Raw genomic sequence first — 17,196 nt, forward strand, 5'->3', positions numbered from 1 at the left:
GGGTGATAAAAATGTAGTTATATTGTGATGGTAGAATTCAATAGTGAGAGGCCAGGTGGGGTGGCACATGCCTATAATCTCATATAGCAGGCTGAGGCAGAAAGATTGCAAGTTCAAAGCCATCCTGAGCAACTTAGTAAAGCCCTAAGCAACTCAGCGAGATTCTGTCTCCAAACAAAGTACTAAAAGGTCTGGGGACAAGCACTCCTGGATTTCATCCCTGGCACCTCCCCAAAATATTTCAATAGTGATATGATATTACAAAGAGAATCATAGCAGTTGTAAAGAACTAGCAGCAATTTTTATTCAACTAACATTTCAATTAAACTATTAATTTAAAATATACATAGAATCATTGAGATTCCTCACACAGAATACATTAAGATTCAATTATTTGAGTTCATATACCATTAAGTGGAATTTGGAGCTTTTCTCCAAGTGGATTTTGAACATTTTTATTAAGATTCTTCCAAAGTATAATATATATGGTTTTTTTTCTGTAATAGCTACGTGATACTTGAGGGAAAATGTTTGTAAAATAATAAAAATCATATTGATGAATATGGCCAGGAAGATATTAATATTCACTTATTGAGTTTTAATAATAGCTTGATGTTGGGCTAGATGATTTCTAGATCACAGGCAAACCTATGAGATAAGACTCATCTCCATTTATAAACAAAAGAACTGAGGTTCAAAAAATAAGAATCATTTGATTAAGATTATGCAACCATACATCCTATATCAAGAAGTCTGAACCCCAGGTCCTAACCAGATCAACATCGGGGTATCGAGCGAATCCCAAGCATCTATGCGTCCCCCTATGTAGTTGCATCCTATGAATACTTAACTACATATTGCCTCTGGAAACTACCCAACCTTTAAACCATGATATGGATATTGTACGTAAGCCTCACAAAGGACACTTGTGCGTGTACATTGAGTTCATAAAGCCAATATGTTTTTCCTTCATTGGAACAAGCCCTAAAGGGAAATAGGAATTGACTGCAATTCTACACCCACCCTTTATTTATCTATAGTGTTAGGATAATTTACTATATCTCAAAGATAGGATGGTATAAATGCCTAGGCACCTTCATAGGTTCCCTTCTTTTGTGCAATTCATTGGTAATCTAAATTACACATGAAGTGCCCCAAAATTATAGTAGATGATTGTAGACCAAACCCCATATGTAGTGTGTCATTGGGGCATTTAGCATCAAGTGCAACTGACCTATGACCTAACATAAGAACCTAGATGCGGATGGAGATGCAACTGTAAGATCATTTGTTCCTCTGCCCCAACTGTCAGGACCAGGTGGTTGGGGCGCAGCTAACCGGCTGGATTACTCTTACGATGACTTCTTGGATGCCGTACAAGAATCACCCACAGGTGTCGGCAAAGCCAGAACTTCCCGGATTAAAAGAAGTGACCCATTGTCTAACCAAAAAATTAAGTTAATTTTTAACATCACAGGTAAGGATAAACTTGTCTATTTGGATAGGTAATATGATATGAATTTTTTAATTCGAAACCTATTTCTTAAATCTGTCAACTGTTATCATTATTAGGAAATGACCCTGGATTGAAGAATTGGGGAAAGCATAATTAACTAAGCTTTGCCAGCTTCCCCTCACCACCACTAGTTGAATATCACAGATGTATTCTATGATTCTCATAGCCACAAGCACCCTGTTTTGTTCCCATCTTGGCATACTGTACTAAGGCAAAATGAGAGAATACGCAGCAATTTAATATGCTATTGTTAAGAAAAAATGTGATATAGGCCCAGCATCTGAGAGAAGGATTAAAACAAATTATATTTCTCTTAGTATTATCCATGTCCTAGTGGTTTCAGGGTATAGCAGTTGAATTTATTTTGAATGAATTTTTCCCTGAAAGACTTTCAACATACCATTTCTTTTTGGTAAAAATGAACTACAAGTGGCTTCCGGAAACACCGTGTGTGTGTGTGTGTGTGTGTGTGTGTGTGTGTGTGTGTGTGTATGTGTTATGTTATGTTTTATCTTGTTTTGTTTTCATCTCAGCTAGTGTGCCATTACCCGATGAAAGAAACGATACCCTTGAATGGGAAAATCAACAACGACTCATTAAGACATTGGAAACTATCACAAATCGACTGAAAAGGACCCTCAATAAAGAGCCCATGTATTCCTTCCAGCTTGCATCTGAAATGCTTGTAGCTGACAGCAATTCATTGGAAACGGAAAAGGCTTTTCTCTACTGCAGACCAGGCTCAGTGCTGAGAGGGCGGATGTGTGGTAAGACTCTTCTCTGTGATCATAAATACTCTATGAACATTGGGTCTGGAGAGATGGGGAAAGCCATGTTACAATGCATAGAAAGGAATATTGATATGAAACATATCGTTCGCTATTATTGTATGGTTGTTACTATTTTGTCCCCAAGATCTAAGTAACCACTATTGATTAGGACAAGAGATCTATTTTAAGTGAGGGACTCAAATCTTATTTTTATTTATAGATCTTAAAAATCTCACAGCTTTGAGCAGTAACTTGATAAAAAAAAAAGCAGCTAATGCTTTTTGACCACTTCTGTATGCCAGACGAGAGCTCTCAGGTTTAATCCTTTTTAGAACCTGTAGGATGCACCATTACTATGAAGCACCTATTGCAAATGAGAAAACTGAAGCCAGAGAGGCTGAGAACTTACACATTAAGACAATCAGTGGTGCAGCAAAGTTTCCCACTCAGTAAATTCCAAAGTCTTCACTTTTTTTAATTGAGGTAAAATTCACATGACATAAAATAAACTGTTTTAAATTGTGCAGTTCAGTAATATTACATTAGTGTCTGCAACCGTCACCTCCATTTCCAAAATATTCTCATCATACCCAAAAGGGACCATATACACATCAAGCAGGCACTCCCCACGCTCTCTCCGCCGAGTTTCTTAATCTTTAACCCCTCTTGTAGACTGCCAAGATCTGGACAATCCAATCTGTTTCCCAACAAATCTTCCCCTAACTGATCTCAGTCCACTGAGCTGAACTAGAATAGCATGAGTCTTTGTGTTAATTTCTCTATAGATGTGGCTCTTGTTTCCAGTCCAGAAAACATTCTCCAGCAGTTCTTATCACCATTCCAAGAGCTCAGCTGGGCTTTCCATTACTGTTACAAATTCAACACATTAAAATTGTCATTCTGAGCCTGCTCTGCTTTCCTCCCTGCCTTGTGAGAAAAATCAAGAATTGCTTCTCATTTCCTAATGTGGTCTCCAGACCACCTGTGTCACCATTACCTAATGCATCTTGACTCAGACCTACCTCAGAACTCATGGGTCCAACATCTTGGACATGGAGGCATAGGTATCTGCATTTTTAATAAATACTTAGATAATTATTAAACACTGACATCTTAGAATTACCTTGGTACTGCTTTCAACTGTCCTCTCTGTACGAACTTTGATAGCAGCCTTTTCAGAGTCGAAGAGTCCACTTTGGCCTAGGATTTCTGAGACACTCCACACCTCCAAGGAAGGAAAGTTCTAAAACTGGCCTGTTTCTTTGGGGGCCATGACTCTGAGGATACTTCAGATACTTCATACTGCTGTCAGGAACAAGGGGTGCTTTAGTTCACCTGTTTTGGTCTCTCGGAGTGATGCTGAAATGGATTGGTCGTGGGTTTCATAACTGGTAGTATTCAGAGGAAGAGTTAAGAAAATCTTTTTTTAATATCTCAAAGCCTCAGATTAAACATTCATTGTTTTATCTTTTTCTTCTGGTGGCTTTCTCTTTGTTGGCTGTGTATTTCCATGATGATCTGGTTTATCAGAGCTTCCCCCCACCCCCTCCTTCCACTCCCTTCCTCTTCTCTACTGGTCTTTCTTCTACTTATTTATTGCTTTTTAAATTGGTGCTTTATAGATGTACGTAGAGGTAGAATTGACTGTGGTATATTCACTTATGTACATAGTGTAATTTTGCCAAATTAATTCCACATTTTCTTCCTTTTCCTGTTCCTCCTCCCTCCCCTTTAATCTCCCTCCTTTACTCCACTAATCTTTCCTCTATTTACAGGAGATCCATTCCCCTCTTTTCCCCTTAATTGACTCTAGATTCCACATGAGAGGAAACATTTGACCCTTGACTATCTGAATCTGGCTCATTTCACTTAACATGTGTTCTCCAGGTTCATTCATTTACTAGCAAACACCATAATTCCATTCTTCTCTCTGACTGGGTAAAACTCCATTGCATATATATGCCACATTTTCTTATTCCATTCACCTGTTGAGAGGCACCTGAGTTGGTTTCATAACTTGACTATGGTAAATTGGCCTGCCATAGACATTGATGTGACTTTGTCACAATAGTACGCTGATTTTAGTTCATTAGATCAATACTGAGGAGTGGGATAGCTGGGTCATATGGTGGTTCCATTCATAGTCTATTGAGGAATCTTCATTCTACTTTCCAAAGTGGCTGCAGTCCTACCAACAGTGTATGAATCTTAGAGCATTTACTCATACTTTAAAGCCCTATGATGGAAGCCTTAAACTTGGTCAATAAAAATTTCCATCTTCTGAAGAAAAACTAAAAAACTGGATACTACTAGCTTCAAAGAATACACTTCTAGAAGTTTACCTTGGGAGTAAATCTCTGACAGTAAAATTTAATCTGTACCTGGAAGCATGTGTTGCTGTTTTTGTGTCTTAGGAAAAAAGAGAACAAGGGTGTCTTGGCTGTGGTGCTTTACTTAGTGTTACTTGTCTGTTTATCCACAGTCAATTGCCCTTTGGGGACCTATTATTCTCTGGAGCATTCCGCCTGTGAAAGCTGCCGCATGGGATACTATCAAGATGAAGAAGGGCAACTTGAGTGCAAGCTCTGTCCAACTGGGACCTACACTGAATACCTCCATTCCAGAAGCATCTCTGAATGTAAAGGTAGAGGTTTAGTAGACATTTTGCTCAGCAGCAGCCTGAATTTTGTGTCCAGTTGTATTGGAGAAAAAATATTTCTTTACCCATCATTTAGTTTATAGCTGAAGCTCCTATAAAAAAAGACATTAACAAGAGAAGAGCATGCAAATTTATTTGATGTAAGTCTTGTGTGACACAGGAGCCTTCAGAAATGAAGACCCAAAGAATCAAGAAAACCAGTGTTGTTTATCCTAAGTTTGATGAAGAAGTGGATAGTTATAGAGAAGTCTGATTGGGCAAAGGGGTCTGACTGGACAGTAATAAACAGAGGGCACTTAGTAAAGTCCAGGTTCTTCCCTGTGTCCTTGTGTCTTCAGATATAAGAACATTCCTTCCTCTAGTATAGGGTGGACATCACTTACATAAGGCCTTATGACCTGAGTCAGGAAAGAAGGGCAAGAGAAAGAGAGACCTTGCTGCTTCTGTTATTTTCTCAAATTCCTTCAACTTCAAATATTCAGGATGCCAGGGTTCCGTATTCCATAATAGGGGTTCTAAGCCCTGTCACAATTCAGAAACCTAAATGGCAAATAGGGTAAAATAAAGAGCATGCCTGAAAGCAATTTTATTCATTCTTTCTCTCTTTTACTGATAAGATGTTACCTGAATGTTTTCCACATTATAAAGAAATCCATGTATCTATCTTTCCATTTGGAACTACTCCAAGTCAAACTCCAATCCACATTCACTGATCAGCCTGAATATTTTGCTTAAATCTCCCATTAATTAGTAGAAAGGACTTTAATGACACTTGGCAATTGGTAGATTGCTTTTTCTTAAAATAGTTACTTGATATGATGAAATTAATTCTTTGTTAAATTGTTATAGGCTCCTGTTATTGCTACTAAAATATGCAATATTTCCACATATTTCTACTGTTGGAAACATGGGGGTTTTTTCATAATTAAGGTTATATAAGATACACCTAACAAAGAATTTCAAAATCGTCCTTCTTTGTCATTGCTGCAAATGCAGGTGTGGATGTTTAGTGAGAAATATAAACTCTGGTGTAGCATTAGATAATTATAAATGCTCCAAAAATGTATTAATGCTGAAAATCAGAGTGATTTGGAGAACAGAGGGAGGAGGAAAGGGGTGGAAGAGCTCTCCATGTCCCTCATTCTGTCCTATATTAAAATGCAGAAAACCCCTCTTGCACAGAGCTAATTTATGCAACTTAATATCATCATTATTAATCACATTACATTTTCTTTTTAGCTCAATGTAAACAAGGCACCTACTCATCCAGCGGGCTTGAGACTTGTGAATCATGTCCTCTGGGCACATACCAGCCAGAAATTGGTTCCCGGAGCTGCCTCTCATGTCCAGAACCCACTTCAACCGTGAAAAGAGGAGCAGTGGATGTTTCTGCTTGTGGAGGTTATCAAAGCTTTAGACATTGATCTTTCTTTAAACTTACCAATTTTATGCATGGGGGGGCATTTCAGCAAAACTGCATGCCTACTACATGCGAAGGATGTAAATAACCTGGAGAGCTCCTTTTTATTCAGCCAATCAAACATACATATAAACACTGAGCTAGTGATATTAGAAATCCAAAGAAGTACAAAAATTGGTAACAGGCCTCAAATGATAATAAGCATGTGACTTCATGATGTGATGGAAATACATCTCAATTAGGAACTTAGTTTCCTCATTTATGAAATGATGTCCTGTCTAGCATTCCTCAGAATTCTGAATTAGATTCTTCTATGAAGTCTAACATGTCATTCCTTATGATGTGAAGATTTCTTGATTGGTGGTTTACTCTGGCTCCATGTTAGAATCATGGGCACATTTATATAACTATTTTTAAAATACTGAAGCCCAACCTCCACTCCCAGAAATTCTGGTTTAATTTGTCTGGGGCAGAGCCTGGGCACTGATTTTTTTAAGTTTCCCCAAGTGACTCTAAAGTGGAGAGCCACTGATTTTCGTTCTCAACCATAAACAGAGAAGGCTGGTAGAACACAGATAGCTGGGCCCTGTCCTCAGAATTTTGATTCAGTCGGTCCGGGAAAAGACCTGTCAATTTGCATTTCTAACCAATTTTCAGGTATTGCTGATTTTACTAGTCCAGGGACCACATGTTGAGAACCACTAGCTTCAAGAGGTTAGCATTCTAATTTTTAAATATTTCTAACATCCCTACTGAATATAGTTATCCAACCGAAAATTCCTAAAGGTATAAATTTAAAAAAAAAAAAGATGAAATCTTAGAATAACAATGAAACTAGCCTGACAAAGTCAACCTGCTGCCCAAAACTCCAAAAATTTGCGACTATTTTGCAAAGTCGATGATATGAAATTAAAAATAAAAAGTTGTTGTCCTGTTAGTTTAAAAAAAAAAATGTGGCCAGGCTCAGTGGCTTAAGCCTATAATCCCAGCAGTAAGTGGAGGCAGGAGGATTGCGAGTTCAAAACCAGCCTCAGCAAAAGCAAGGCCCTAAGCAACTCAGTGAGACCCTGTCTCATAAAATACAAAATAGGGCTAGGGATGTGGCTCAGTGGTCAAGTGCTCCTGAGTTCAATCCCTGGTACTCCCCTCCACCAAAAATCGTTGGCCTACCCCTGCTACATCACTGAGGACAGAAAAAGCATGCCTAAAGATGATTTTAAAAAAATTAATATGTCTTCCCCATTCTCTACACATCTATGTAAAAAGCCTAAGGTCTTTGGCAACCCAAAGATCAAAAAAACTGTTCCCTCCTTGAATGACTGGTATTTTTGAGAAGCCAGCCCACTGGCACACACCTCCTATCTCCTTTCCCTCCAGCCACACATACAGCTGGATCCTATAAGAGACTGAGATTCCTGGAACACAGCTGTGTGAGGAGCCTGTGTGTGTGGCAGGTGGGAGGGGTGTGTCCAGTATTGCATCTTGGGAGATGTAGTCCTCACGGGTGCCACAGGGAGAAGGTAAAACATACATTGAATTATAGGTTTTTATATATGCCATCTGTTTACATTATCTCAGTATAGTGGGGTCATGGCAGATAAAACTCTTAGACCTGAGGAATTAGGCAGGTAATGTTCATTGACCTAATATTTCACTGAAAATTAAGAAAAAAATTTTGCTAGGACCTCATTGAAACTCATAAACCATGTCTGTTATGAAAAAAAGCAGCACTAAATTTCTTTTATTTAAAGTCAGACAAAACCTCACATTGTGGTTAAAATAGATCTGCTAGAGACCTTTAATTTTGTCAATATACAAACTAATTTTGGAAAAAATTCTGCAGTAAAACACTTTGTCCCCACCCCTGCTTCCTCCAACCACAACTTAGAGATTTTTTAGTGAAACGAGTTCATATTTGACAAAATTTTTAAGCTTTCTAAAAGAGGCTTGAGGTTTGTCTAACACCAAATTTGTAATTAAGCCGTTATAATTCCCAGAAAGTCTCTAAAGTTCTGGTAACTGCCTCCATTTCTCCTAATAGTCTTAGCACGAATTTAACCACAGTTTGCCTATCATTCCTGAGATCTGAGAATAACAAACCTCAACACCCCTGTGGTGCTAGATAAACACTGTTTTATTTTAAATTTAAATATTCATGAGTTCTAAAATGGTCCCGCATGTATTTCTTCTTAGATTTCCTCTCCTTTTTCTTTTCCTTTCTTCCTCCCTTTCTTCTGGGTGTCTTTTTATCCCTTTTCCTTTTAATGTCTTTTGTATTGATTTGTTTTTATAAGCATGTTGTACAGCTTACTTTTTTGCTTAGATGTCACTTTTGGCATTTTTTTAGCATATGGGACATAAAATATTATTAATAAATATGCAATTATATGTAAGTATATTACTATGGTAAAGTAATACATTCTTTATGCATTTTACATTTTTAAGTGACCTTTCATTTTTTAATGACCTACTTCTTAGGTCATTAAAGAGTCTTTGGCTTATGCCTACAAACTCAAGAGTCAGAAATTTTTCATTTTTAAAGAATAATTTTTGCATGAGGAATAAATCCCACCAGTTACTTGTTGTTGCTGTTGTTAACATACCCATAGGAGAAGGAAAGACTATTTTTGGCCCTCCAGATGAAGGTAAAAATCAGGCTTAGGTTGAACAATATATAAAAATAATATATACAAAATAACCACACAATACTCCCCCGCAATAAATAATAGACAACTATATAGGAGAAGTACAATTTACATTAAGTATTTAACAAGAGCAACTTCATTTATCGGCAAAGTGTAGTGCAATTCCATTTCCACCTTCAAATTGAAAAGGAAATTTAAATAATCACTATTAATGCTAACAAACATTCAGTGTGAAGAGCAATTTCATATATTGCTGATGCAAGTGTAAGTTGGAACCTCTTTTTCTAAAATGATTTGGTGTTACACATCAATAGCTTTAGTTTTTCATTTTTGGGGGGTTTTTTTGTTTTGTTTGTTTTAAATATTTTTAGGCCCAACTATTTAGCTCCTCAAATTCAGCTATTCAAATTCAACTACTGAAGTTCAACTGCTATCCCAAGAAAATAATCAGGACTGTACACAAATATTTATGTAGGAAATTTCAACATTATTTATTATCACAAACAACTGAAAACAAATCTAATGTCCAATAGTGAAGGAAATGTTAGATCAATTATGGTCTGTCAAACGGATGCGAAGTTATTTAATGGTCTAGGGAATGATTTGGAAAAAGTTTGCAATATAATGATAAATGGAAAAACCAGAATACACTATCCCATGACCAATTCTAATCTTTATTGAGTGAATGAGTGTTTATTAAAGACAGGAGGAAACAAAGCAAGCTCTTTCTCTTGGGTGGCAAGATGGTGTGGGTATTAAAATGTGAAGGGATTACATTAGTATAGTATTTCAGTAGCTTTCTTACAACACAAAGTAAAGCAGTTCTTTTAAACGTAGAGTGTGTGGTTCTATATGCACAAATGGCTTGTTTTTCTTTCGCAGTACCTTGTCCAGTGGGCGAATTCTCTCGTTCTGGGTTAATGCCGTGTTATCCATGCCCTCGAGACTATTATCAACCTGATTCGGGGAAATCTTTTTGCCTGTCTTGCCCTTTTTATGGAACTACAACTATCACTGGTGCCAGATCTATCACAGATTGTTCAAGTAAGTTGTGATACTCCTTTTCTTACAACTCTCATGTTGGAGACTTGCTTTTATTTGTCTCTGTGGTTGCATCCATTCTGAATATCACTATTTTCAGTAAATTGGGGTGTCTAGAGTTGTTAAATTGTCTCTTTAAGAGCTTTGATAACAATGACTCAAAGAGTCATTTTGGAAATGTTGAACTTGGTACCGTCCAAATGTCCAAGAGTCTAGGATTTAATGACATGTATCTATCTCCATACTCTCCTGTTTCCTCTTCTGACTTCCAGAATCTTAACCAGAGTGTTTAGATAGACTTTACTTATTGGCAACATCTACCACACACTGACATCTTTTTCAATGTTTTCCTGTTAATTTTATTAGGTTTTAGTTCAACTTTCTCAGCTGCAGAGGAAAGCATAGTGCATCTGACCTCTCCTGGACACATCCAAAAACAGTATGAAGTCAGCAGTCAGGCAAGTCCAATTTTTATTAGTGGATCATGATTCTATATAATGGTGGAATTTCTTTCAAAGTCTTACATGAGTACAATATAATTTGGTTAATTTCATTCAACAAGTCCATTTTCTACATATAAAATGTTCTGTAGTGGAATGCTTGGAAAATAATTTGTCTTTTTACATGTCACAGAGAGGGAAACCACTGGGGTAAAATGAATAATTGCATTTACTCATGACTCTCAATAAGAACTTTCAAAAAGTGAAATACTAGATGTCCTAAGTACCAAAATTGGGAGTTCTTCCCAGCAATGTCTGCTCAAGAATGTGTAGATGTGGGAGTCTCCTGATTCACTAAGAATTAACACTGGCCATAAGCAGAGCCCATCACTTGAAAAGAAAGACGGGAAGAATTACTCAACCTCATGAAAAACTATTTACATATTTTTGCGACAAAAAAAAAACATTTCTTGGAATAAGATGTGAGTTTAAACAATTAAGAAACATAATTCGTGAGCATAACTAAACCAATTGTTTTCCATATTTGTTAAACCTGGTTGCTTTAGTAGATTCTGCCATAACTCTCAATTCACCTTGCCCAATGTCATGAGTTCCTTGACATTTGGTTTTCTTGGATAACAAGAGTATATTCCTTATTTCAACTTCCTACAGCCTAGTCCAAACATGACTTGTTAAAGTTTTGTAAGTCATGTTAAAAGCTAAACCTAGGGCTGGGTTTGTGGCTCAGTGGTAGAGTGCCTGGCATGTGTGAGACACTGGGTTCGATCCTCAGCACCACATAAAAATAAATAAATAAAATAAAGATATTGTGTCCATCGACAACTAAAAAGATCTAAAAAAAAAAAGCTAAGCCTATTGAACACTGAAATTTGCAGGAACCTCTAAATTAGGGACTATCAAAAACGGAGGCATAATAGAATCTGCTGGCCATCTTTTAAAACCAATAACATAGAGATAGCACTCCCAGAGATTCTGATTTAGCTGGCTTGTGTTGGTGGTCTGTCTTTCATGTATTTAAAGAACATTTCAAATGGATTATAATGTGTAGCCAGCATTTAGGGACACTGGTTGTCTGGGCTTACCAGAACATCATTCTAGAATAAAAATATTGAGCCAGGCACAGTGGCACACACCTGTAATACCAGCAGCTCAGGAAGCTGAGGAAGGAGGATTTCAAGTTCAAATCCAGCCTCAGTAACTTAGCGAGGCCCTAAGCAACTCAGTGAGACCCGGTCTCTATATAAAATATAAAAAAGGGCTGAATATGTGGTTCAGTGGTTAAGTGCCCCTAAGTTCTATCCCTGGTGCCAACCAAAGAAGAATAAAAATATTGTTTATGCAGGATACACATGCCTATACACCAACATTATTCAGGCAACGGTCCAGCTATCTTGAATGAACTCACCTGAAGTAGGAACCAGTCATCTGTGTTGCAACCTTCTGATTCCCAAGTCAGGATTGTCTGAAATGAACAGAGAAAAGGTTTTGTCTCTGATAGATTTCTTTTCCATTTGGTAGGTTTTCCATGAATGCTTTCTAAACCCTTGCCACAACAGTGGAACCTGCCAACAACTTGGGCATGGTTACGTTTGTCTCTGTCCACCTGGGTATACAGGTAATGTAGAAGAATGCAAATTTTAATATGTTTTATGTGAAATCAGTGTGTCATATAGAATCAAACTTTGACTAATTAATATGTATTGTATAAGATACATTAGACTTATCAGAACAAAAATAAAGTTGGTCAAATGAGGTAAATAAATAAGTGCCAAAAGTATACATCCCTGCAAATTAGTTTTCTTTGCGCAGTTTGGAAGAAAAACAAGGAATTATCTTCTCAATGAAAAATTCACATCATAACTCATGATTTAAATTGGAACGCAATCCCAGAAGCTGTGTCCAAGGGTTTCATTCTAACACAAATTAAATCTGTGACACTCAACATAGAACAGATTGTCCACATAATTATTTTCAAACAAACTCCTAGTTTCATGTGTTACAAACTAGTGGTAGAAGTTCTCGTAAATGACCATGATTTGTTGCTTTGGTTCTGTCTTTCTGGAAGCTGTGCTTAGAAAAACAATATGGCTTTGGACCTTATTATATAGGAGTTCTATAAGAATTATGTTTTCTTGCATTTTGGTTCAAATTACAGCTGAGTCCAGAAAGATACTGTTTAAGGGGAAAGGAATTGTACCTTAAAATGACAAATAATTTAAAATAATTCCCTGTTTTCTTCAAAAGTTTTCTGCATTAAAAAAAAATGTGCAATGAACTTGAAAAATTTTTAATGAGAAAAATGGTGTTTAAATAAAAGGATTCACCACAAAATAGCAAAGAAAAGTTATAAAACAAAATAGAATCAAGAGCTAGCAAAAATATTGTCATTCCACTTATTACAGCAAGCTTGGGAGAGGGTGAAGTTTTATAAAAAATTGTTGGCCTGGCCTGATATAGTGAGGCATACCTCTAATCCCAGTGACTTGGGAGGCTGAGTTAGGAGGATTAAAAGCTCAAGGCTAGCCTAGGCAACTTAGTGAGACTTTGTCTTAAAACAAACAAACAAACAAAAGGGCTGGAGGTGTAGCTCAGTAGTGAAGCATTCCTGATTTCAATCCCCAGTACCAAGAAAAACAATTCTTTTTTGTCCTCATATTCCATAGGAAATAATAAATCTTGTTTGAGACTTTTGTAAATAAGTGATGATTGAGAGAGGTGGTTCTCAAATATTAATATGCACCAGAATCATCTGGTAGGCTTGCTAAAACCCTAGAGGTTCTAGCAGTCCTAGAATTTCTGGTTCAGTAGATCTGGGGTATAGTTAGAGAATTAGCATTTCTGTTATATTCCCCGATAATGCTGATGCTCATACTTGGAGACTCCTGGGTGTAGAGGAAGAGCATGGGTTTCCAGGAGAAGTAGCCCATAGAAAGCCTGTGTGTACCCTAAAGGAAAATGCAGCCCACTCTCCAGCATCTGGCATGTGAGCTGAGGTCTGACAGGATTTAGCTCCATCTTCACCCCTTAGCAAGGTGACCTTGGTAGCAAGTACACAGAACTTCATATTTTTCACTTTGAAATTAACATAAATCCTGGCTCTAGTTTATACTTTAAGTTTTCCCTCCTCCCTTCCCCGAACACCCTTCTGATTTGGAATCTTTTGCTATCTTCTATGTACAAGGTATCTTAAATATGTTTAGAAAAAAAGTAGTGCTTCCCTTGAATACTTAACTAGAAGGTGGTCCTCTCTTCACCACTATCCCCTCATAAATTTAGATTATTAAGATGGTAAGCTTTAACTGATCATGGTTCTGTTTCTGTTAACCCCTCTCCTTGATTGTCCTTCAGTGTTTGGTTTACATTTTAGGTTTAAAGTGTGAAACAGACATCGATGAATGCAGCTCACTGCCTTGCCAAAACAATGGAATTTGTAAAGACCAAGTTGGAGAATTCACTTGCGAGTGTGCATCAGGTTACACGGGTAAGAGAAACGTCCTTGTTTTTGCAGTATAAACCTTGGTATCATTAATATTTCATCACTGAGTTAAAATGTATTATTCAGATATATTAATAAGGTAAAAATACACTGAATAGGAATATTTTCTATTCTTGATAGACAGTGAGAAAGTGTTTTCATTAGGCTGTTATATAAGAAGAAGAAGAGATTTATTTAACAGTCTGAGATTGCTCAAAGTTTATAAAATAGGCAAACCTGGTCCCATCTTTGCCAATTAGATGGGTAACCTTGAATGAGTTGCTTAACTTCTCTGAACCTGGTTTGCATATGTAAAACTGGAAGTCAGGAAATGAGAGAAAATATATAAAGACACATAATGGGTCCTTCTGTAGCTCCTCACTAGTACTTTACTGAATTTATGTAGTGTATGTTATTTCTGGGTGTCATGTCTGTGTGCACATTTGAATGTGTGTGGGTAGAATAATTACTAGCTGGACTTTGGGCACTTGCATTATTATGGACCAATCTGTCTTTCCATTTAACTTAAATGAGTGCATAATTTTTTTCTTTTATTTGTAGCTATACGTGACAGTAGAATCTATTTTGATAAATTTTATACAAACATAGACTATATCTTATTTCCAATTAGGATCCCAGTCTTGTGGAATGCATATGTTACACGCATGTACCTTAGTTAAATCAGAGTTGAAGCTTCCAATTCCCTTCCCCACAAAATAGTTCAATTCCCTGTTCAATCACATTAAAATTATTATATTAATAATATAGCCTCATCAAATAGAATGTACAATACATTGTTATGGAGTGCACTGAAATAATCTAACCCTCTAGTACTCTACCTTACTCATAAAATTGTTACTATACTAAAAACATATCTGAATATATATTTTAATTAAGGTGGGCATGTAATTAATTTTCTATACTTTAGTTAAGTTCCATAAAATTTTTAAAACATTTCCAAGAAACTACATCTAATAACTTTATAATCTAAAAATAACTTTTATGAAGAAATGAAAAAGCACTCTAATTTATGGTAGTAATCATTTTTACCAACTCGTCTATTTTCTGTATTTGAAATTCATGCACATTTTCTTTCCTGTACTCCCTCCTACTCTCTGGGCTATGTCCGTACAGTTTCATCTCAACATATGGTATTAAATGATGCAATTCTATTATATATTTGTTTACCTAAAATTCCAAATCTCAGGTGAGTGAGCTGTAGGGTTGAATCCTTATTTAAAAGAAAAAAAAAGTCTTGTGGCCAGAGTGCAGACATGTACTATGAGAAAAATAGAGTCAATCTTCTAAATACATATACATGTAAATATGTGTGTGTGTGTGTGTGTGTGTATACACACATATATATTTACTATATCCTAAATGTATGTGCTGTTTATTAAACATTAAATTTATTGTGTGGATTTACTGTAAAAAATATAAAGTACTCATTATGGTCTGCATGAATGTGCAGATTTTTTTAGATTCACTCTTCTCAAAAACTGATTTTTATTGGTGAAATTTTCTCTTAGCACATTTTCATGTTATAAGATATATAAATGTTTTAGATATGTAGTTCCATGTATTATAAAGTTAAGCATCCTAAATTCTTCAAACCAGAGTCTTGAACTTGAAGATTTATGATTCTAGGTTCATTTCTGTACCTATCCTTAGAAATGTCACAGACCTCATTGGGTCTCCATTTCTACATGGTAGTTTGTATTTCAACATACTTGGCAAAGAGCAAATATGTTTTACAAGCTTATTAGCAATAATTCCCACTTGCTCAATTCTTGTACCTCACCAACTTGCTTGAAAACTATTAGTTTTAATGTCCTTTCAGGTTTTCCCCAGCTCAAAGATTGTATCATTTTTTGCAGGTCAACTATGTGAAGAAAATATAAATGAGTGTAACTCCAATCCTTGTTTAAATAAAGGAACCTGCATTGATGAGTTAGCTGGCTATCACTGCACCTGTGCAAAAGGATATGTTGGTAAGATGTTCCCATTCATCCTCCATTATCTTAAGATCCTATAAACAATAAAAATTAATGCATTTACTAACATAATATATAAAAGTTATTTTCAGATTTTATGAGTATACTGTAATGATGTAAGAGAAAGTCCTCACTTTTGAGGAAATATACACTAAATCAAGTTTGCAATTTACTCTCAAACAGTTCAGAAAAAAAGGAATATGTTTATTTTTGTGTGTGTGAGTGCGTGTGTGTGTGTGTGTGTTTATACTAAGACAAACTTTCAAGAGGGAACTAGAAATAAATCATGTAAATATTTACAAATGGACACTAATATATACAAAATAATACAACTGGGAAATGGATATCACAGATGGACACTAAATAATATGGTTAAATACATATACACTCAACTGATGAGGAAGAATTCCAAGAAAGAAAATGGCCAGGGAAGGATAGAGGCAAAGTCAAAGTAACAGAGACAATTTTTGAACTAAATGTATTAATTTTATTTTTTTTTACATTATCTCCATTGGATGTCCATTACTAACCTTAGTTTCAGAAAGAAGATAAAAAGAGAGAATTATCAAAAATTCAGAGTCCTAAAATGACTCACAAAAGCCAGAGTTCATGACAGAATAGATCTCCAACCCATGATTGGCCAGTGGCTCTGTGGCCTTCATTCTAGACCTTCAGAAGTGGATCCTCCCCAAAATGTAACAGAGTGATCCCAGTTTTCCCAGGGAGTAACCATCTGGGCTCTTTCTCTTCCTCATCCATCCCAGGCCTGCACTGTGAGACAGAAGTCAATGAATGCCAGTCAAGCCCATGCTTAAATAATGCAGCCTGTGAAGACCAAGTTGGGAGGTTCTTGTGCGTATGCCTGCCTGGATTTTCGGGTACCCGCTGTGAAAAAAACATCGATGAGTGTCTCAGTCAGCCATGCCAGAATGGAGCCACTTGTAAGGATGGAGCCAATAGCTTCAGGTAAAAGGCCAAGTCTGGACTTTTTACTGTTTATTTTCTTTACTCTTTGGTCATTCTGTAGTCTTTATGGAGTATGACTGTGAGTCCCAAGTCAGCCATTCTGAAATGCTGGCCCAAGGATTGGCTATAGTATAATCTTCCCACCACCTGAGGACAAGCTATACTGAACCCAGGGGACAGCCTGTAAGTTTAAAACAGACAACCTGTTATGTTCTACATTTCCCAATGATTTGGATGCAGCTAGGTTTG

At 36.5% G+C, this 17,196-nt stretch overlaps 1 protein-coding gene across 1 annotated transcript in view; it reads left to right on the forward strand.

Moving 5' to 3' along the window:
* Positions 1–17,196, forward strand: part of Svep1 (sushi, von Willebrand factor type A, EGF and pentraxin domain containing 1) — a 169,542-nt gene that overhangs the window by 89,590 nt on the left and 62,756 nt on the right. Inside the window, 10 exon segments of the mRNA XM_048783107.1 lie at positions 1,313–1,477; positions 2,050–2,283; positions 4,769–4,930; positions 6,185–6,346; positions 9,893–10,054; positions 10,418–10,509; positions 12,031–12,127; positions 13,880–13,993; positions 15,865–15,978; positions 16,746–16,947. Of these exon segments, the coding sequence (XP_048639064.1) occupies positions 1,313–1,477; positions 2,050–2,283; positions 4,769–4,930; positions 6,185–6,346; positions 9,893–10,054; positions 10,418–10,509; positions 12,031–12,127; positions 13,880–13,993; positions 15,865–15,978; positions 16,746–16,947 (1,504 nt within the window).

The sequence above is a fragment of the Marmota marmota genome, unplaced genomic scaffold (assembly GCF_001458135.2).
Source record: "Marmota marmota marmota unplaced genomic scaffold, marMar, whole genome shotgun sequence".
NCBI classification, from domain to species: Eukaryota; Metazoa; Chordata; class Mammalia; order Rodentia; family Sciuridae; genus Marmota; species Marmota marmota.